The sequence below is a fragment of the Amborella trichopoda genome, chromosome 6 (genome assembly GCF_054954075.1).
Source record: "Amborella trichopoda isolate Santa Cruz 75 chromosome 6, AtrichopodaSantaCruz75HAP2 v2.0, whole genome shotgun sequence".
Lineage (NCBI taxonomy): Eukaryota > Viridiplantae > Streptophyta > Magnoliopsida > Amborellales > Amborellaceae > Amborella > Amborella trichopoda.
In genome coordinates, this window is record NC_142341.1 from 16,817,228 (window position 1) to 16,840,812 (window position 23,585).

The following is a 23,585-nucleotide window of genomic DNA, read 5'->3' on the forward strand; positions in this document are numbered from 1 at the left end:
CCCCGCCTATGGACGGAACTTTTTTTTTTCGTTTCTATTGATTTTTTTTTAAATATAAAGGGTTTCAGAGGATAGGTTTTAAGTTCATTTGAAACATAAACCCACAAGAACCCATTTTAGAGATAAAGAAACCTCAAGAAAATATCATTTTCTGACTTTCATTGGATCGAAGCTAGATTGAAGTGTTTCTCAAAGTTATAGAAAATGGATCCAAACATCACCCAGGTATATTTGATTTAGTTTTGGAGTTTTATAATCCTATTAGAGGGTGTCTTTTATTATTTAGCACCAGAAAACATCTAAGAGGTGGGAGTTTGGAGTTCAAGCAATCAAAGTAAGTGCAAAACTTTATTTTTTAGATTGCTTGTTTTATTTTGAGATGTCTTCTTCAGAATCTAATCGAAATGGAGATCCGGGTTGAAAATATGGATATAACCCGAATTCAAATGACAAAAATTGCATTAGATGAAATTTTTGTGAAAAAGATACAAAAGGGACATAAACCGGTTTAAGAAACATCTTGTCGGTATTGAGGAGAATGTTGCCCCTTGTAAAAATGTTCCTAAAGCTATCAGAGAGGAGATTAAGCAATAAATGAGTTTTGTAAAACAAAAACGGGAACAAAATCCTTGTCATTTGAATAGATCTATTTATGCTACTTTTAGAAGAAGTAATCCAAGTTGGAAGTATGGTTATAACCCAAAACCAAATGATAAAAATTGTATAAGGTGTAATTTTTGTGAAAAAGATACCAATAGGGGTATTAACCGATTCAAGAAACACCTTGCTGGCATTAAAGGGAATGTTGCTTCTTGTAAAACAGCTCCTGAAGCTATTCGGGATGAGATTAGACAACTTTTGAAATTTAAAGAACTAGAAAATGATGAAAATGAACCTTGTTCTAAGAAAATATCTTCTTCACGTTCTTCTAGAAGTGATGAGTCGGGTTGGAAGGATTGTTATAACCCAAATTCGAATAAAAGTAGTATTAAATTTAATTATTGTGGAAATGATACTAATGGCGGCATTTACCGGTTTAAAAACCACCTTGCCGGTATTAAGGGGGATGTTGCCCCGTGTAAAAATATTCCTGACGCTACCAAGGAGAAAATTATACAATATTTGAGTTCAGGGAAGCACAAAAAGATAGAAAATGGTAGAGCAGTCAAGACTCCTAAGACCTCATCTGCACATATTAGTAAGGGGGAGGTAGAAGAGGAGGAAGAGGCAGATTCAAAAGAAACAAAGGAGGACGAGTATTATTTTGAAGAGGGAGATGAATCTGATGATGATGGCCTCGATTCTGATGCATATGGTGAAGCTTACCCTATTCCTTCTAATGATGATAATGACTGAAGAATCTTAGTGTTGAGTGTTGACTGTTGTGTTGAGTGTTGACTGTTGCGTTGACTGTTGACCAATGTGCCATAGTCTCATAGACTGTATATTTTCTGAATTTCTGTATATTTTATCTTTCTTATTTTTCATTTTTCTACTTTCTAGTTTCTAGTTCTACTATCTAATTTTTGTGTGTACAGTCTACACTGTATCAAACTATCAGTGTATGCATGTATGGTTTTACTGTTTTAGTATTGTATGAAAATATGGATTATCAAAAATTCAAATTTCTCTTCCCGACTTCTATCTTTTTTTTTTTTAACTAGGATCATGGTCTTATGGATTATCAAAATTCTTATGGATTAATCATTATTAGTCATCAATTTTTTTTTTTTTCAGCTAGGCCTTAACCCTTAGGCGCTGGGCGGCATGGACCCCCGTGGCTGCCTCAGTGCTGCCTAGCGCTTTTTGAAACACTGTTTCTAAGCTCTTATCTCTCTAAAGATCAAGTAAAGGGACTTGAATAAGGCATTGAGGCCTTATGTAGTTGGTTCTAGATCGAGATCCATATGCCTTTGAGAGGGTTTTGCTACAATTGGGAGAATATCAAGAGACCGATCATTGATCCCTAGTACCATTGAAAGGAAGACACTCGGCATGGGCCGTACTAAGCTCGGTTGAGGTAATCTCCTACAATTTTACTTCTTTAAATTTTATTTTTTCATGTGTTGAGTTTTTTTATTCCAATAAAGCAATGAGTCAAGGTTTTGATTTAAGGAATTGTATCAATAGTGGTAGCGAGTAAAAATCATGTTTCTTTTCTTTTATTTATTTGTTTCAAGAGTTATTTATTTGCAATTGAACATTGTGAGTGGTCTTGCTGATGAAAGAATAAGAAAAATTTTAATTTATATACACTGTGCTTGATCACATGGTCCAACTTTCAGCCCCTCCCTTTGCATGGTCCTCTCTCACCTAAAATATCTATAAGTACGTGTGGCTAGTTAAATAATACACATGGCATGTAACATTATTTTTAGTTATACAATGCAGATTGAATGTCACAATAATTTTAGTTATATAGTACACATGGCATTTAATTGTATATTATTTATGATACAAGTCAAAGGTATATTGATACATCTGGTGATATTTTGACAATATCCATATTTTCTTTGCTTCAATTTAGTTGAGTACCCTAACCCAAAGACTTGGGCTGATTCACCCAAGCGAAGCAAATATGATAACATTGGTTTAATGTGTTCTCATTAACGTTAGAGCTACAAACATATCAAAGCTTCAAATTAAGTCTATATAATTAATAAGTCACACATAGACGCCAAACATTCTTCAAGAAGTAATCTCAAAACAATACCCAAGGACATGAGAAAATAAGGCAGAATACAACTTGTGAGTTCAAGAATGGTTGTGATGGCCAAAGCACATGCTATATGGTGGCCTCAGGCACTCTACAGAAAATAAAAACATAAGAGAGTTGTGTTGCGTTTTGTAGGCCATTTAAAGGCCTTTAGCTCCTAGTTGCTTTGTGTACTAAGGTTATTTCTGAGTACTCAAGTTCTCACAATATTCCTAGTTTTAGTGGGAGTATTGGGCTGTCTTAGAGACATTGTTATCCGCATAGTGCATTATGTCGACCTGGGCCATCACCCCCACTTGCAAATTGGGGAATTTGTGATGCGACATTATATGTGGCACATTGACCGCATTGCATCAAGAAAGAAATTTTGCCCTCAAGCAAGGAAAAATTGTAATTTTCTCCATGAAGATGGGAGGGGGAATATAACCTGCAGAAAAACCTTAGAACCATAATTCAATAGTTCTATAAAGTTTGAAAAATAAAAAATGAAAAGAGAGAGAGAGAGAGAGATTATACTTCCACAACTTGTGAAAAAAATTGGGATTTATTCTTGAATCTTTGGTGGATTACTTACTATTGTTTTATTCTTGAATCTTTGGTGGATTACTTACTATTGTTTTATTCTTGAATCTTTGGTGGATTACTTACTATTGTTTTGGGATTCATTTGAAGGTTTCATGGTGAAGATTCAACATGTATTTGAAGGATTCAAGGCTTAGGAGATTAAATCCCAGAAAATGAATTTTCTTTCAATTTGGGAGTAGGGACTTGAGAGTTCTTTGGGAGTTGAGAATTGAGACTCATCTAATTAGGACTTGAGAGTTGAGAGTTGGCACATTAACTCGTTGAGTATGAGTTTATTTACCATCTTTTATATTTTTTATGTTTTGAGAATTTGGTCTATGCAGTTTGAAAGTTATGTTTAGATTGTCACTATGAGGTTGTGATTGTGAACTTGTGATTGTCAAATATTTTATGTCAGTGGATGTTATGTTAAATTGTTAATTGTCGTCACTTTTGGCATAGAATTACTTACTTTATATTACAAATAAGACAACAAACTTTGTAGCACTTCATCAAATTATCAAGCTATTAAGGGTCTCAAAAAGCTAAAATATCAGAGAAAAGTACAAAATTAAAATTTCTACTTCACATAAATCATAAATTACAATTTTTCCATGGAGTCTTAAATTTTTATGTTTCTTATTTTTTTTTAATTTATTAACCACATCGCATGTGATGCACCAACCTCGGGACCGCACGAGCCGGATCTTGCATTGGACTCTGACCGCTTCGAGTTCGCATCCCACATTTGATAACCTTGGTTAGAGCGCTTTAGGACTTATCATGATGAAATGGCTTGGTCAACAGCCTTATGAGATTTAGAGCAGGCTAGTAGAGAGTGTTAGCGCACTCTGCGACTCTAGCCTTACTTCTGCAGTCTAGAGCTAAAGCGTGAGGAGTCTAATCAGGACTAATTTGAGTATTGATCCCAAGATGCATTTGCTGGTTGTGGCATAAATGCGAGAAGCTTTTTTTTTTTTTTTTGTTGTGTTGGGGGGAAAGAATGGTTCGCTCCACTAGAATCTCGCTTCGACAATCTTGGGACCAAAGCATAAGAGCTCATTCCCTACTGTATGAGGATCTCAATCCTAGACTAAAAGGGAGCTTAATTCTTTGGGCCCAACATCTTTGATTTTGTGCTATTTTTTTGCTTTTTGGCATTCTTCTAGCTAATGATGACTTGTACACGATTTTTGTTTCCATTCGCATGGTTGTGGCCTACATGATTAGTTGCAAACTAGTAAACCGACTCAAGATTGCTCGAGTCAGCTCCAACCAGGGTAGCTCCCTGGCCTTGGGTGGTCCCTAATTGCGGAATTGCCAGGGTTGTCCAGAAATGGGTGCTTCTCATTATAGAGAATCGCCTTGTTTCATCTAGTCCAATGTAAGATCATACGCGTTTCCTAGCCTCTATTTTTATCATGGCCCTTTAATCTCAATTTTTATGGGATATTTTCGGGCCATAGGGTTCTCATTATGCAGGCATGTAAATGACATTGAGAAGTGGATTATACATTTGTCAATTTTTTAGATCATAATTATTGGGATTGGGAGCAAATTCAGAGCAGCATAGGGATGAGGAAGCCAAGGAGGTTGTGAAAGGGTAGAAGATCCCTATGGTTGAGAGTGTTGTCCCTACAATGCATATGTTAGGGATCTCGATCTGTAAATTTTAGGGATCTCGATCCCGAGCTTTCATGATCCAAACCTTTTTAGGAATATTGTCCCTAAACTTAAACAATATAGTCTAAGACAATATATACTATTCAAAGTAAGGATTACTTTGTTTATAGCAAGCAAGCAATGCAACTACATTGAAAGCATACTTGCATTGGTAGCTGACTTGAAAATCATCATTTTGATCTTTGTCCTGGTCTTTAAGGTGGGGATCGAGATCCCAAAATTTAAAAATCAAGATCCTTTGAAGATCCCTTTCTTGAAAAACGGGTTTGAGATTCCAGAGCGGCTTGCCACCTAGATGGGGAAATCCTAGCAACTATGGGCAAAAGTCATTGTTGCCAAAATTAATTGCTAAATATGACTTGTCCGTGAAGGACACACCTACAATCCTAAGTGAACTTGCTTATCTACTCCTTGGCTGGCTTTGATGGCCAATCATGAGCCCCTCTTATGTGGGTACTTATGGATTATGGGTTCATTGGGTTAGTTTAAAGGCAGGTAGTGACCGCAAGTGTTATGTAGGAGTGGCTAGTGGAAAAGCAATTATTTTCCCCTAAAGCATGCTCAATCTACCAATGAGATCGTTCCTAGATTTTTCTTTCAAGTTTCTGAGAGAAAGAAAAACATTTTTAGTCAATCTTGTATTATCCATTCTTTAATATGAAAAGAAATCTGTTACATACAAATTTGTTCTAATGAAAGGAACTTATAGAAATAATGTTTTGTTTTTGGACCATACTTGGAAATTACAAAAGAAAAGGAGGGCAAGATTGTAATCATCACATGTATGGCCATGCATGGGCTACGTGGGGTCACATTAGGTCTGCTGGGCTTGTGTGGCCTTTCAAGGCCTAAGAACTTTGTTAACTCATACCTTTTATTGATTTGTTGGCTCTAGTGGGAGCTCAGGCTCCGAAAGATGACAATTAGGTGGCTCACTTATGCTTGTGACTCACTGCGCATAGGCAATCTGGTGTCCGAGTGAGAAACCTTTGAGTCACATAAACCCTTTAACACAGGGATTGGACAATGGCACCCAGATTATTACTATAAGGGTTCAAGGGTAATCCCTCATATGAAGTTGGTGTGTGCCCATGGTGGAGCCGGGACAAAGTGTTCCCACGGATAAGAGGCCGCCTGTGAGGACAAAGGCCAAACCCTCTATACAGTTCCATTTTCAGCATGTGTATATAACAGCTGCGTTATATGGGGAAGCTAGCCAACCCCAATTAGACTGACCTAGAGACGGAACAAGCATTGTTGGGAAAATGATTTCATGATGATGATAGTATATGGGGAAGTTGTTGTCCTGGGAGAGCGTCTAGTGAAGGACGTGCACGCGTCCACAGAGAGGGACCTCCGAACCATTATGTGTGGTGCTCAGTGTACTCCTTGGGGTGCACCAGTAGTCCACTAAATCCCGGAATCCCACTATCTATTGTTGAGCAATTGATGGGCCAATCATGAGCCGATGCTAGAGACTGAGGGTCATAGGTCCCATTGAGTCGATTTTTGGGAAATGGTAGAGGGTTTCAGGCAAGCCCGATTAGAGAGCCCTAGTTCTGTAATTCCAAAACCAAGGCGCCTAATTCCCTTTGGGCCCGTTTGGTTCCTTGGATTCAAATTTCTAGTAGTCACTTCTCCTGAAAAAGCTGGGCCAATCGTGTTTGGTTCGGTTGGAATTGACATTTCTGTTGAAATTGAGATTTCTGTGGGATTCCTGAATGCTCATTTTAAGCCTAAATTTTAGAAATCTCAATTCCACTAAAATAGGTGGAATTGACATTTCATGGAAATGACCCATTTTGATGCTGAAGAACAAACAAATAATAAAATTTTAAAGAGAGAAATTATATCAAATTTTAGAGAGAAAACATATTAAAATTTTAGAGAGGGAAACTATATCAAGTTGTAGAGAGAGAAAACATACAAAACATTTTAGAGAGAAAATATACGAATTTTTTAGAGATAAACTATCTCAAATTTTTAGAGAGAGAAACTACCTCAAATTTAAAGTTTTACGGAGACCATATTAAAATTTTAAAGAGAGAAACTATCTCAAATCTTAAGTTTTAGAAAGAAAGTATCTCAAAATTTTAGAGAGAGAAACTACGTTAAATTTTAGAGAGAGGAACTACTTAAAATTTTTTAGAGAGAAGTATCTCAAAACTTTAGAGAGAAATTATCTCAAATTTTAAGTTTTAGAGATAGCATATTAAAATTTCAAAGATTAGAAATCATATCAAATTTTAGATAGAGAAACTACCTAAAAAAATTTTGAGAGAGAAACTATTTAAAATTTTAAGTTTTAGAGAGAGAAGATGTCTTAAAACTTTAGAGAGATAAACTATATCAAATTTTAAATGGAGAAAGTACCTAAAATTTTTAGAGAGAGAAAATATTTAAAAATTTGCCGATAGATAAACTATCTCAAATTTTAAGTTTTAGAGAGAAAATTAAAATTTTAGAGAAAGAAACTTCTTGAATTTAGAGAGAGAAACTATCTCAAATTTTAGGTTTTAGAGAAAAAATATCTTAAATCTTTATAGAGAGAAAGTATATCAAAGGTTAGATAAAGAAAGTACCTGAAATTTTTAGAGAGACAAACTATTTAAAAAAATTTAGATAGAGAAACTATCTCAAAATTTATGTTTTAGAGAGAGAAAGTATATTAAAATTTTAGAGAGAAACGATTTCAAAATTTAAGTTTTATAGAAAGAATCTCAAAATTTTAGAGAGAGTAACTTTATCAAATTTTAGATTGAGAAAGTGCCTAAAGTTGTTTAGAGAGAGAAACTATCTTAAATTTTTTAAGAAAGAAGATATTTCAAATTTAAAGTTTTAGACAAAGAAAGTACCTTAAAATTTAGAGAGAGAAACTATATCATATTTTAGAGAGAGAAACTACCTGAAATTGTTTAGAGAGAGAAACTATCTCAAAATTTTTATAGAGAGAAACTATCTCAAACACTTTATAGAGAGAAACTATCTCAAACATTTTATAGAGAGAAACTATCTCAAATTTTAAGTTTTAGAGAGAGAAAGCATCTCTAAATTTTAGAGAGAGAAACTATATCAAATTTTAGAGAGAGAAAATATATAAAAAATTTAGAGAGAGAAACTATCTCAAAATTTAACAGAGATAGACTATTTCAAATTTTAAGTTTTTGAAAGATAATATATCAAAATTTTAGAGAAAAGTTTGAGAGATAAACTATCTGAAAATTTTGAGAGAGAAAGGATTTGCATTTCCAAGAAAAAGAAATTCCAGGCAATCTAAACAAGGAATTTGCATTTTCTTGATTTCTCCCATATGCGATCCAAACAGCATACACCAGATTCCAAGAAATGTCAATTCCAATAAATCTCAATTCCAAGATTGACTTTTCCCATAATTGAATGTGGGACTCATTTTCTATCAAGCTCATTGAGCCCAAATGTTCTTGAGAGAACAGTCTCCCACACCCCACTCCATAGCGTTTACCCCTGTGAAAGCCATAGCCATTGTTCATTGATTTGTGCTCCATGGTGTATGCTACGTAGGAGTCAACACCCCTCACACCATCATACCACTCTTCCATGTTCTTTTGAGTCTCCAATGAACCTCTTTGTGACTGCAACCAGCAACCTCTAAGCCCATTTTCAGTCACCTTCCATAACCTTTGAAGCTCCATAGGCATCTATATTGAGCCCGGCATGTTGCCTCACGAATTGTTGATGGTGTAGGCAACCTTGGAGCATTATTACCCACTGATTTACAGCAGCCCCTCAAGTCTAATATTAGTCGCCATTCCCATCCTTTTGGTGAGAGTTGGATAGCTTATTCGGCTTCCCAAAGCAAGCATGGTGGGCCTCAGATTCTGGAGCTATCAAAGACAAAAAATTTGGCATCGAGTGTACTAGTCCCTTGAGGTAATCTTGCACAACTTTCTCCTGTTTCTTTGAAACTTGTGACTTCAACGTCATATGAGTTTATGTGAATGTAAATTGAGATTGTATTCTACGTGCTCGCATTCTAAGTGCTCATATAGAAGTTTTTGAAAGTTGTATGCACTAGTTTTGTTATAATTGTGCAGAATTTGTCCTAAATGTAAATTGTTTTATTTATAGCAATCCTAATTGTGTTTGTGAATGGAAAATAAAGTGGGGGAAGTAAGAGGCGTGTTTTGGGCCTTCTATCAGCCACATTTGTAGTGGTTTTGAGTCTTGTTCCATTGGTGTATTGCTCTAATTTGCATTATGTGCGACGTATACACGTGCTTGCATGAGGTTGTTGCATGAAAAGTTTTAAATTGTACACTATAGCCATTCTAATGGTTAGAGCTTTCAGCCCCCACTCCAACTGATGTCAAATGGAGCCCACGTGTGTGGCCCATGCGTGGCACACTCCCTCTTTTTGGCTTCCTAATTTGTTTTGAATTATGAGATTTCAAAGATTGAGATGGATTCTAGATCTCCATGGATTCCAAAGATTCTAGGAGACTATGAATTATTTTCTAAAAGAATTTGTTTAGTTAGGACAAGATCCAATTGGACTAGAACTCCTAGGTTACATAGGTTTCTAGGAAGATGCAATCCTAATCGAATTGAAAAATTGCTATGAATGTTCCTACTAGGGATAAGGGTGTGATTCCAGCCCTTGGATCATGATAGTTGATCTAAGGTTGATGGTTAAGATTTAATCTCTCTCACCCTTTAGATCTCCCACTTCAAGTAGTAGGCAAATAACTTTATTACCTAAGCACCCTTAAACACGTCTGTACAAGTACATGCCCTCTCTCCTATTTAATAATCTTATCTTTTCAACCAAGAAGGGATAGGGAGGTGCATGGAGAATTGGAGAACACCTTGGAAAAGATGGTAGAACGAAAAGAGTGCAAAGATAGAGAGGGTTTTCTCTATGATGAAATTTTTGAGAGAGATGAAACCTTGATTAGATCTTTGCCTTCAAACTGGGTGTGCCATTGGTCTAGGGAAACAGAAAGGGTAAGAAGTCCTGGAGTGACCTTAGGCAGAAAAAACCTATTTGCTGTTTTTGACTGCAGAAAGCAGTTGTGTTGAAGCCCATGGTTCTTCACTCTCCAATAACTGTCCCCGGGGCAAGATGTGTCTATTTCCTTGTCTTTTAGTCTACTTTCTCCCTGTAAAATCTTAGAGATATCCCACGGATACTTTGGGAGATATGGATGTTTTATTGGAAGGTGTCTGCTGTTTTCCGCTGAATTTGACCCTGTATAAACATTGATCCTTTGTCTACTTTCTTAGCTTGTTCTTGAATATGGCAGGAAAGCTATTCTAAGATTTTACTCTCCTTTTGCTTCTTTTTTTTTTCTCTTTTTTGTATTTATTAGATGAGAAAAGAGGTTGTACATGTAAGGTTTTGTGCGTGATAGGGGAAATCAATAAAAGATGTTGAAAGTTTTTTTTAAATTGAAAACCTAGCTAGCATCAACCATGCAACCAGCAAGCTGTACCCTGAGCAGCAGAGATTCAATACCTCTGCCAGATATTCCCTGCTAGTGTACTTCGGAAATATTTAATTAATCATCTAAGAAATATATCCCTGATGTAAGAAATTGCTACATTTAGCATAGAGGACTGCAGTGCTTATTTGTGGGCATTTCTTTTGAGTTCACGAAAAGATCTATTCTTTATCCAATTTTACACCAAGTTTTACAATTTCATTGTCTCTCACCCAATTTTAATTTGGAAGTCTGACTGAGTAGAACTTATTTTAGTATTCATGTTACTTGTGGGTCCCTTTCGTATTATTCTATACAAAGCAATCATGTTATAAAAAATAATAATAAAATATAAATATTATGACAACTGACAACGAGCCAGCCAAGAAAATAAAACTTACTTGTTTGTAGGTCATCTTTGAAGGTGGATCATGATATGGATCTACCAAAGCAACCTGATCACCATATTTATCAGCTGATGACTTCCAGATATCTGGAACTGCCTTCCATGTCGGTGTCAGAAAGTTGCTACCTGATAGCAGTGTGCTTTCAAGCAGTGGAGAACACTTCTTGACATGCAGTACCTTGATTTCAGGCTATAAAAGCAATGTTCCATAGTATTAATGAAAAATACATATAAGAGATAATAATGGGCACAGGAAATTCCATTGGAAACATCAACAGAACATTCCAAAGAAGTAAGTTCCATGTGGGGTAGATAACTATAAAAGTCAAGTACAATGCCACTATGTATCCAGCAGTGTCAGCTCAAGTGGAACCTAGCACAGAAGTGTAAAGCAATTATTGCTTTCAAAAAATATGATTGGCAGAAAATTCAGTTGTTCATACCTCACAGAATATAGAATTCCCATATATATAGAGATAAAATATAAAAAGTATGCAAAGGATGATATAGTTTTATGTGGAAGGTTAATTATTACTCCATAGATGCACTAATACCAGCAATAATTGCATTGAATCCTGTCGGTAATATGCAGTAAACATGCCCATGCAAAACTTGTAATCATATGCCCATAGGATAGTAGGAGGTCCCCCAGTCACACCCATAACTCAATAACCAAATCCTTCCCCTAGCCCCATCTGCAGAAACTGATGAATACCCAGATGTGTGTCAGCACAATGGCTTTCGCGCGAGCCGTTGCTTCTTGCAAGAAAAAGCGGGTTGAGTCCGTATCGCCGCAGAGCAACCACAGCATCTGGATCAGCTACTCGGCAAATCATCCGGTGACTGAACGGTCGCCAAAGAAGCCCCAAGAAGCATCAAACATTTCAGATGAGTGTTCCATTCTTGTTTGAGCTCTGGAGAAGTTTTTGTGGCCAGACCAGCATCTATAGCTGATGCACTGATTCGAGAGAGAAAGCTGGCCTCTCCTATCGATTGCTAATAAAGTTAATAAAAGAGACCTTCAAATGTTTTAAATGGATATCAATAAGTCTCTTATTAATATAATGACTAATGAATGATCCTGTAATTTGGAATGGAGTAATATGTTCCATGTAAGATATGAGATAGAAGTGGTCCCGACGCAAAAAAGAACATACAAGACCGACTCTTTGGACCCCACCGCTATCAACAATACATTCTATTACATCGATAAGAATGAGTAGTGGCCTTCGCAGCCGCGACTTATATGTTATTTATGTCGCTCGACCTAAAACTCTATGCCTTATCTTCGGCGAAAGTTCACATGGGGACACAAAACAGATCAATAAAAATGTCCCAATGCTTTGTTTTTCGGAATGAAAAGGAGACAAAAAGAAGAAACAAACTGCAAAATGGAAAGGATGACAAATACCGTAAGAGAATCATTGAGGTTGATAACTAGAGGAAGTTTCATATGCTTTTATCAACATTAAGTGCACTACCGGTTCGAGAATTCTAGAATAGCAAACCAGACAATGAAAGGTTATCTACGAGTTCAATAAATTATAAGAGGTTCTTCAAACTGCAGATATGACTAGTTTGAGAATAGATGCATATTGTTATCACTAGCACTCCAAGGAACAAACTTGTCATACCAGACGTGCTTTCAGCATTGATCCAAAAACTCTGGAGGAAGGGATCACATGGCTTACTTCTGTATCCTTTTATCGAAGAAATAAGGTGATGAGAAAAAGGGATATTATTGGGAACCAATTTAAGCTCAAAGGATGAAAAGACACAATAGACAAAGTATGTTCAAACCAGTGAGTTTATCCTAATATGGTGGCTGGGACACAAGGGCTTTTATAAGGGAAGGCCCAATGCTCGACAGTGCGGTTGTGATGCTTCGAAAACTAGATTTGAAGTCTAGAAATGTAAAGGCAGGGATCACAATAGATATTGATTTCGAGAATAATATAGATAGAGAATTCTTCTTAGGATTCCAGAAGGACCGTGGTACTACATTCAAACATCTAACATTCTTGTGCATTAAACATCAGCTTCAATCTCTTAACTGACGGATCAATAAAAAGTTGACTTTGGATTTCCAGGTTGAGCTGTAAATGTGGGATAGCCCATTAGGGCTCTTGATGCTCAACTCACAGGCTAGGCTCATGCACAAGCCTGTGGGATGGCAAAAAGACCCACACCCAAAAAAGTACCATGGCCTTAGTGCAACTCCCAAGTCCATTCAGCCTTTCATTGTCCAATTCACTTACTTCAGAAGATGTCCCTTGGGTGATTTTTAAGGTCAAGGAAAACCATGATACTCAAGAGAACCAATATGGACTATTCGAGATTGAGAATACACAATATGGATTCAGTAATTAGATGGGCCCTCAATCACAGAAAGTTCATCTACTTTTGGTGCACATGGAGCTGGCTTGTGGCTGGAAATTGGAGGCATGAAGCAAAGTTGCTTAAGGGTTTCATACTCAATTTTAATGGCAGTTACCTTGGACAATTTAGGTCAGGGGGGCTAGCTAGAGAGAACATTCGCATCATAACCTTAGAAGTTTGTGAGGCTTTTAGATAGCTGCAATGCTACAAATATTGGAGTCAAAAGTTTTGACAAGTTCCCGATGTTTATTTTGCTTCTTCTCAAGGCCTTGATAATGGAAGGGGACTTTTTCTAGTGTTATTATATAGTATCATTAAGAACAGTTCATCATATAGTTATTGTTAAGAACAGTATCTTGCAAGTTGCTCTAGTCCATCCTAGGCCGCTAATTCACTTTCCATAATCCACTCTTCTATTGTGTCGTTCGACTCAGTTTTATCAAACATATTATTAGTAATTCTTCCTTATCACCCTTTAAAAATTCCATCTCAATCCTCACGTCTTGATACATCATCATCAGAGCCTTATACCAACTATTTTGGATCAGCTACAAGAATCACATTTCGTCGTTCTGCTCTATCAAGGGCCATACCTCGGTCAGACCATAAGATATCATATCTCTTCTCACTACTTCCATCCATGTCCTTTTGACCTTTCCTTTTTAGAGCCTTCCACTTGAACCAAATTACCTAGTATTGTATTAAGTTTACACTGCATATGACCAGCCCATCTAAGTTTATTTTCCTGCATCTTATCGCCTATTAGAGCCAGCCCTAAGTTCTCTCGTGTGTCTTCATTCCGAATGCTATCGTTTCTTGTCTTGCCACTCATCCATCTCAACATCCTCATCAAAGATACACTCATCCTATAGATATGTTGTTTCTTGACCACCCATGTCCTATTCAGCATGGCTAGTCTTACAGCTGCCCCACATTCTCGTCTTGAGACTGTCATTTCCTCAAAGCTGAAGGATCATAATGTTGCTAGTTTGGTACCATAAAATCAAAAAACAAATGCACATCAATTAGTAAACGGGTAAAAAGTCTTACAAAATGAAATGTCTTTGACAAAATTATGGAAGAACTTCACTTGCTTTCATGATTCTCATGTGGTCAAAACTTCTCTTAATTCCGCACAACTAGAATTCCAGAACAAGACGAGTTAAACTCGAGAGAGCAATCAGATTGAGTTTAGATAATAAGTCCGGGACTGAAAAACTCGAGCAACTAATTTAGGTATATTTAAAAGTTCAAACAATTAAAATCAACGGGAAGAAAGTATGCATTCCTAGACTCTATATACACATAATTTTCCTCTGTTATATTTTGGTCAAGTTGTATATATAAATAAATTGAAGGTGAATGCACGAAAGTTCACTAGTTGTAATGCAAAATTTTTCTAACGAATAAAAGAAAGAAGGTTTTCGTGGCTTGCAGGTTAATCAAAAGACACAAAGAAAAAAAATCACAACCACAAACAGTGCTCCATTCTCTACTAAGATTGCATACTGATCAAAGAGCACAAAGATAAAATTTCACAGATAGACGCAAAGCTCCCCTTAAAAAAGAATCATCCCAGTAAACCTCACCTGAGCTTCACAGAAAACCTCAAATCTCCGAACATGATGAAAACATCTCCCAGAGTAACTCCTGATCGAAACACTCGACGCTTTATCAAGACATCGAGAAGTAGGCAATTTGAAAAGATCTCCGCAATCTCCACTGATTGAGGGCGCCTTCAATTGAAGTGGCATCGCCATAGATACCATCTGGCACAGTTTGAGATTAGAGTGAGATGCGCAAGGTAACGGCGATTGAGAATTCTGAATTTTAGATGAGGAGATTCCTTCATCTAATTTTGAACCATCGGAGTATCAGATAAGCGAAGTTACCGAAGCAAGTTCTAGTTTATCTAATTGGAAAAAATCCGGACTTTGGGTTGTTGGAACGGCGCACTGAGGCTCTTTGAACTGCAACTGTTGCACGACCAGTACATTATTTTCCATTATTTTATTCTAAGCGATGGAGGGCAATTCCCTGTTATTTTATTGGATGAGAGAAGTTAATTCCTCTTAGTAAGAACCGCACCTAAAACATCTAATTGCTGACCGCGTCGAACAAATCGTGGTTTGCAATGGCCAATATTATTTGTTAACTGTGAAAACCTGTTTTAGAGACTTTGAAACTTCTGGATAGGGAGATCAAACTAAATTCGTGGAGTAATTGGTACCATCTGTCAGGAATAATATTAGGAAAAAAGTTTATACGGAGCCGAGGCTCTGAACAATCAAATCAGAGCCCACTTCAAAAAAATTTATAAGAGGCTATTTGGATGATCAAATATCCTCAAATTAATCATCTCAACATCAAGATGCATCGACATGGAAAAAAAAGTAAATTTAAGTTTTAAAAATAGTGCATCTTATAACAGATTTTTGGACGGTCAATTTTTTAGATTTTTCAAATTTTAATAGATCTACTCGATCTATATTATTTTTTAAACTTTAAATTTTATAATTAAACATGAAAATATATTTTAAGGCTATTACAGAATTTTCAGTATTAAACTACATTTTTCGACACTATTTGAAAATGTGTTTTAGTTTTATTATTAAAATTATAACTCTTTTTCCAGTATTAAAATTATTTTTGAAATGATTTTTTGAAAAAATATAAAATACAAATTTATATCGGTTCCATTAAAAAAAAGTAATTTTTTTAATATCATTTGAAAAACTCGGAATTCTTAACTAATTTAAAAAATTGAGAGATTTTTTTTAAAACATCATGTTTTAAACGGAAAATTGCTATGATTTGTCCACATTAAAGGATTAGTGCCAAATGGCAATTTGGCGATCGGGATAAGAAATTATAGTCAGAACTAGGAATTGATCTAAGACACGTTTGTTTCTATCAAAGAACACGTGAGTTTGTCAGGAACCTAGAAATAACATAGTTCCCATCTATTTTAATTTTTTATTATTTTTTAAATTATTATTTAAATTGTTTTAGAGCAATTCCTATACTAAAGAATTGGTTTTATCAAACACAAATCAGAAGATGTTTTAGGGGCTATTTGGATACCTAGAAATACATTTCCAGAAATACTTTTATGAGGAGATAGCACATTTATACTATCTGATCAAATTTTTGAGATGGAAATTGTTTTCCTCATTTCAAGCAAAAAATAAAAAAATTAATATCCTTGTCGTTATTTTAAAAAATTGATTTCAGCCAAATTTCTCTGTAATGGAAACACCCACTTTATAAAATACAATTAATCTGCCAAAATGAGAGAGAAACTATCTCAAAGTATAAATTTTAGAGAGATAAAGTATCTTAAAATTTTTAAGAGAAAAGCTACCTAAATTTTATAGAGAGAGAAACTATCTCAATCTTTACATAGAAACTATTTCAAATTTTAAGTTTTAAATAGAGAAAATATAATAAAATTTTAAAGAAAGAAACTATATCAAATTTTAGAGAGATAAGTAATTAAAAAAATTTTAGAGAGAGAAACTATCTCAAATTTTAGGTTTCAAAAGAGAAAATATCTCAAAATTTTAGGGAGACAAACTCCCAAATTTTTTACAGAGAAGCTATCCTAAATTTTAAATTTTAATGAGAGAAACTATCTCAAAATTGTTAGAGAGATAAACTCTTCAACTTTTAAATCTTATAAAAAGAAAGTACCTAAAAATTCTTAGAGGAAAAAACTATCACAAATTTTAAATTTTATAAAGAGAAAGTACCTGAAAATTATTAGAGAGAGACTATCTCAAAATTTTTAGAGAGAGCAACTATCTCAAACTTTAGGTTAAGAGACAAAAACCATCTCATATTTTAATTTTTAGAGACAAAAAGTACCTAATTTTTTTTAGAGAAACTAATTCAAATATTTAAAGACAGAACTATCTCAAATTTTAAGTTTTAAAAAGAGAAACTATCTCAAATTTTTAAAGAGAGAAAACAACTCAAATTGTAAGTTTGAAAGAGAGAGAGAAGGTATTGTAAATTTTTAGGGAGAGAAACTATCTCTAAAGTTTTAGGTTGAGAAACTATATCAAATTTTTAGTTTTAGAGAGATAAGCTCTCTCAAAATTTGTAGAGAGAGAGAACCTTAAATTTTAGAGAAAGAAAGTACCTCAAAAATTTAGAGATAGAATCTATCTCAAAATATTTAAAGAGGAAAATTATCGCAAATTTTAAGTCTTAGAGAGAGAAACTACCTCAAAACTTTTAGAGAAGGAAACTAATTCAAAATTTGTAGAGAGAACTATCTCAAATTTTAAGTTTTAAAGAGAAAAAGTACCCAAAAAATTTTATAGTTAGAAACTATGTCAAAATTTTTAGAGAGAGACACTATCTAAAATTTTAAGTTTTAAAGAGAGAAATATCTTAAAAATTCAGAAAGAGAACTTATATAAAATTTTAGAGAGAGAAAAATTATATCAAATTTTAGAGAGAGAAATTATCTAGCTTTTAAGTTTTAGAGAGAGTAAGTATCTGAAAACTTTTAGAGAGAAAATATCTCAAAATTTTAGATAGAGAAACTATTTTAAAATTTTTATGGAGCTATATCAAATTTTAAGCTTTAGAGAGAGAGAGTACTTGGATTTTTTTAGAGAGAAATTATCTCTAAATTTTTCTGGAGAAAAATTATCTAAAATTTTAAGATTTAGAGAGTGAAAGCAGCTTAACAACTTAGAGAGAGGAATTATATCAAATTTTAGAGAGAGAAACCATATGAAGTTTAGAGAGAGCCAATATCTGAAAATTTTAGAGAGAATAACTTATTTTAAAAGTTTTAGATAGAGAAATTATCTCAAAATTTTTAAAGCGAAAAACTATCTCAAATTTTAAGTTTTAGAGAGCAAGAACTTGAAATTTTTTAAAGAGACTATATTTGAAATTTTACGAGAGAAATTTTCTCAAATTTTAAGTTTTTGAGAGTGAAAGTATCTTAAAATCTAGAGAGAGAAACCATATTAAATTTTAGAGAGATAAACTACAAAAAACTTTTTAGAGAGAGAAACTATGTCAAAATTGTAGAGTGAGAATCTATCTCATAGTTTAAGTTTTAGAGAGAGAGGTATAAGTTTTATAAATAGTAGCCTTTGTTGTTGAGGACTTGGTCTCTTCTTCAGAGGAGGCCATTGCTGCTGAGATTATCTCCATGTCTGCCAAGGAGGTCCTCGAAGTCGTGCTTATGCTGGACCCAAAGTCTAGGGAGATTGCAAGCCTGAGGCAAATGGTGGTTCGTCTCCGACGAGAGGTGAAGCACCATCAAATATATGTCCGATTTTTGTCGGGGAGAGGTTGAATGGGTAAAGGAGCATTTGGGCTGTCTAAAATCAACAAGATGATCCACTTTGGGGAATAATGCCCTAAGGCATAGGCAGGCAGAGCTTCTCCTTCTTCTTGCTGTTTTTTCTTTTTTTTGTTATGTAAGGGCTAAGTTCCACCTCTTGTTATCAATGAAGCCTTTTTTGTTTGAATCTGTGCCCTGTGCTGCGTATTTTTTGCATTCTACATCATCTCTACATCTTCCGGATATGCATATCATTTCGTATGCTGACGGTTTGCACCCCTATCTCTTGCTTATTTGATGCACGATGAGCTCGATTTCATAAATCCAAATTTTTACCCTTTTGTTTCAAATAATGCCAAGGGCAATTGGGTAATACGATAATAAGAACCTTCTTCATTAGGGAGAGTCTTCTTCGAGGAGAGCCCTCTGCATCTTCTTCAAGGAGAGCCTTCGACATCTTCCTTCAACTTCCAAAGAGTTCTTAGGCTTTGCTCTTTAATTTCCTGAGAAGTTTATGGCTTTTGACTCAAACAATATTTCGATCTTCAAATCATTTAGGGTGAGTCTTCCTTACTTTTAGGGATTTTTCTTTGCCTTTTCATCCTTGTTTACTTTATCCATCCTGCCTATGCTTCTTTTAACTAAGAACATGGTTATATCGAAAAGAAGATTCAGTAACTCCAAGATTAATTCCCTTTTTTATTTGGGTTTGATGCTTCTAAGAGCATGATTCTGGTCTCGACCTTCGAACATAGGGTCTCAAGGGACTATGTCTTTGGTTCTTAATACTTCTTATAACGATTTCTCCGGACTCTATTTAACTCCATTTGGTGTTCTTTTAGAGTCGGGCTGATTCTTCCCTTAGGTGTTCGCTTTGGAGTCAAGGACTTCCATCGAGTCCTTTTTTATTTCTGGTGATAAGACTCTGGTCCTGAGGTCAAATGTTTAATGCATTTGGTCATCAGGCCTTAGATCTGTGCTTGTGATACTTTTGGGTTACCTCTGCTCGTTGGTCTGATAAGAGCGTTAGTTGTCTTCTAAGTTCAAGAGTTCAGACCTTATCCTGAGCCATGAAGGCCTTGAGCATAGGTTTGAAAATGTTGTATCTTGTGTAAGATGAGTGGGACCAAGGGTCGAACCTTGTTCTGAGCCATAAAGGCATCAATCATAGGCTTCAAAACCTTGAGTCGTCTCTTTTAATCTTTCAGTCATATGACCTTTTTGCTTTCTTCTTTTTAGGCATCATGCGTGCCATACCTTTTCTCAAGGAAGATGAAAGCTGGAGAAAAAAATAGACTAGCATCTTAGTGACAAGGAACTTTCTTGTATGGCGATTTGATGGAAAATTTCCATCACAGCTCTCATGGCCTGCTGATATCAACTTTTTTTGTGGACCAGGTTAAGTGCGAGGAATATACACCAAACTCCTTTCATGGTCTCCCCCAACAGAATCTCCTGCTTCATTTCACTCATGTAAATATTACTCCGCTCAGGACTTTTCCAATCTTGGGCCATGAAATTCGTGATTATAATGCTGCCTAGATAGACGCGGGCGTCCAATGCGAAGGCAGCAGCGGATTCATTTCGGGCTACTATTCTTGGACCCGAGATGTATGTGAGCGTTGCTCCGTCACTCTTGAAAGAGCAAGGCTTCTTGTGGCTGTGTTGGTTGGGCCTCGATCTTGTCGGATCGAATGACCGCGTGGGGACCCGGATTTCTGAGTCCTGCTTGAGATCGTATCGGGAACCGCAATGTGTGACGTGCACATGCACACATGTACCTACTAATGAGAGATGATTATAGGGTGTGAGGTGGGACCTACCTCACGGTGGGTTCATGACACGCTCGTTTGCGAGCGCCCTCTTAGATCACAATAGAAAGCCCCCTAGCCTAAGGCTGGTTCGGCTCTAGGTCCATTACGCATATTCTACAACTCACAAACACACACACATAAGATTGCCAGACAAGTGGGTCAAAAGACCCTAACTTGCCGTTAAATAAATGTGAAAGGTGGGATGTGAGGATGTCAAGTGTCTACTTGTCAATTGGACGGCCTTCCATGGTCATCTCGAAAAACAATCTCATGTGATAGAGAGGGATATCATGATGATGGGGGAGATAGAAAAAAACGTCGTGAAAGTAGAGAGTTAGGATGAAAAGAGGGAGGAGCTTATGAGAGATGAAAGAAAGAGCATTAAGAAAGAGAGGGAGAAAAGAGAATGAGGGAGATAAAAGAGAAGAAGAGAGGAGAGAGAAAGTGAGGAAAAAAGAAGGAAGAAGAGAGAATGGGGAAGGAAGAGAGAGAAAATGAGGAAGAGGGGGAGAGAGAGAATGAGAGAAAGGGGGAGAGAGATCAAAGGGAGAGAGGGAGGGAGAATGAGGAATAGAGGGTATGCGAGAGAGCGAGAGAGAATGAGAGAGTGAGAGAGAGAAAGCGAGGGAGAGAGAAAACGAGGAAGAGGGAGAGAGGGTGAGAGAGAAAGAGAGAGAGAGATGAAGAGAGGGCAAGAATGGAGGGTGAGAATGAAGAGTGCGGAAGAGAGGGAAGAGAGAGAGAAAGAGAGGGAAAAGAGTGAGGAAGAGAGGGAAGAGGTCGATGAAGAGAGAGAAGAGAACGAGGAAGAGAGAGCGAGGGAGAGAACGTGAGAAGAGAGAGCGAGGGAGAGAGCGTGAGAAAGAGAGAGCGAGGGAGAGAGCGTGAGAAAGAGAGAGCGAGGGAGGGTGAGGAAGATAGAGAGGTAAGAGAGAGAGGAGAGAGAGCGAAAGAGAGAGAAAGAGAGAAGAGAGGGAAGGAGAGAGAAAGAGAGAGAAGAGAGAAAGAAATGAAGAGAGAGAAAAGAGAGAGGGAAGAGGGTACTGGTGGCTTAACCACTGGTCCGAGCCGAGTGATAAGAGAGAAAAGGGGAGGGAAAGACAGAGTGAGAAAAGAGAGGGGGGAAGATGGGGATTGACAACTTATTTGCCAGTCCGAGTCGAGTGAGGGGGAGAGAGTGAGAAAGAGGGAAAGAGAGAGAGAGAGAGAAGGGAAGGAGAACGGTGGTTTAGTCACTGGTCTGAGTGAGCCGGAAAGGGAGAGAAAAGAGAGAGAAAGAGGAAGAAGGAGAGGAGACCGACAACTTAGCGGTCGATCTGAGTCGAGGGAGAGAAAGGGAGAGAGAAAAGAGGAAAGGAAAGAGAAAGAGAGTAAGGGAGAGGACTGACGGCTTAGCCCCCGGTCCGAGCCATGAAGAGAGAGAGAAAGAAAGAGAGAGAGAAAAAGAGAGAGAGAGAGAGAGAAAGAGAAATAGAGAGAAAAAAGGAGGAAAGAGAAAGAGATAGGGAGAGAGGAGAGTAGGAAAGGGGGGAAAGAGAGATAGAGAGAGAAAGAGAGAGAGAGAACAAGAAAGGGGGAGAGGGAGAGAGAGAAAGGGAAAGAGAGATAAATAGAGAGAAGGGGGTCGGGTCGGTGGCTCCCGGTTGAGCATGAGAGAGAGAAGGAAAAGAAAGAGAGAAGAGACGGGAGAGAAGAAGAGAGGGAGAGAAGAAGAAAGGGGGAGAGGAATAAAGAGAGAAAAGATAGAGGGATCGGGTTGACGACTGGGTGAGAGAGAGAGAGAGAAAAAGAGAGGGAGAAAGAGGAGGAGAAAAAGAGAGAAGGAGAAAGGAAGAGAGGAGGAGAGAGAAGAAGAAAAGGGGGAGAGGGAGAGAGAGAGCGAGAGGGAGTGACGGGCGGGTTAGGCAAGGGAGAATGAGAGAGAGAGGAGAGAAAGGGTGAGGAAGAGAGAGAAATAGAAGAGGGGAGGAGAGAAAAAGGGGGAGGAAGAGAGAAAGAGACGAGGGGATGAGAGAGAAAAGGTGAGGGGGTTACTTAGTGAGGTCTTTGAACCGGACAAGGGGCTAGGTTGAAAGTGAGGAGTTCAAGTGGGAAGTGAGGGATTCCAAGTGAGGAGTGCGGAGTTCTGGCGTAGTGATTTATGGGGAAAAGTTTTTTCTCTCCTCTCTTTGGATGAAAGGGGTAGAGAAGAATATTGCAAACCAAGAGAAACTCAAGCCAATTTCATTGATTTTTGATTTTATGGGAAGAGTCTCATTAGGTTTTCATTCCTCCTTTTGAACTTAGGGTTACAAATGATTATGTAGCAACCCCTTGAAACAAGGGTGGATGTTCAAAACTAACCTAAATTGTTGAAAAATACATTTTTCATGATTTAAATTTAAATCCCGTTTTTGAGAAAAAATGACCAGTTTGCCCCTACCCACAATCTTGGAAATTGTAAGATGGTCCCCAAAAAGGGGCCATAGGCTATGGTGGTCATCCAGGCCCATTTCGGGCCTTTCCGGCAACCCTTTGGTGAAAAGAATACCATAAAATTGATTGTATTAGCGAGGCAATCATTTTGACCTATCTCTTGATCTCTTGACATATCTCTTGATCTCTTGATGTTTTGACATATCGGCGAAAAGAATACCGCAAAATGTTGAGATCTTGACGAAATTAAGGAAAAGATGGGAAATATGGGATCTTAGATCTTAGATCTTTTCCATTCCTTGACATTTTGGATTGTTCATTCCATCGTAAAATGAAGGGGAAGCCGCCATGATCGTTTGGTCACATAATGGCTCGATTTGGTGGCCGGACTACCACTTTCTGAATTGGGGAAGTCACCGGGATATAGATTCCGGTCGCTGGAAAATACCCCTTCTTGCAACCTCAAAATACAGCCTTTTTAGTCATTTATCACATATGATATTTACTTTGAATCGAGGCCATCAATGTCACAATCGCAGCGGACCCATTTTCAAGTCAATCGGAGGTTGAGGTTTTGTGATACGATCGTTTGATTGAAGGGATCTCCCTCTTGCAAAAATCTGCAACGATTGACTTTTCTTGAGCACCTTCTCTCTAGGATTTCTTCCGTCTCGGGCCATGTCACGGGTCGTGCCATATATCAAATCATCCATGTTGACGAGACGAAGAACCTCTTGAAATCTGGGCTTGATTCGCCTTAAGATTAAGAAGTTATGGTCTTTTGAAGGTGATCCCAAAATCATATTACACAGTTTCCATAAATGAAAACTGGTTCACC

General features: G+C 36.9%; 1 protein-coding gene across 3 annotated transcripts in view; it reads right to left on the bottom strand.

Annotated features, from left to right (window-relative positions):
• LOC18425966 (long-chain-fatty-acid--[acyl-carrier-protein] ligase AEE15, chloroplastic) overlaps positions 1–15,532 on the bottom strand; it is a 70,812-nt gene extending 55,280 nt beyond the window's left edge. Inside the window, exons 1-3 of one of the 3 annotated variants that reach the window (XM_011622046.3) lie at positions 15,100–15,532; positions 14,797–14,976; positions 10,824–11,018 (exon numbers count right to left, since the gene is read on the bottom strand). In XM_011622046.3, the coding sequence (XP_011620348.2) occupies positions 10,824–11,018; positions 14,797–14,976; positions 15,100–15,213 (489 nt within the window). In that variant the 5' untranslated portion in view covers positions 15,214–15,532. Of the gene's footprint in view, positions 1–10,823; positions 11,019–14,796 lie in introns of all 3 variants that reach the window. The other 2 variants (XM_020662253.2, XM_088869842.1) reach the window with 2 other exon arrangements.
• Positions 15,533–23,585: the final 8,053 nt, after the last annotated feature.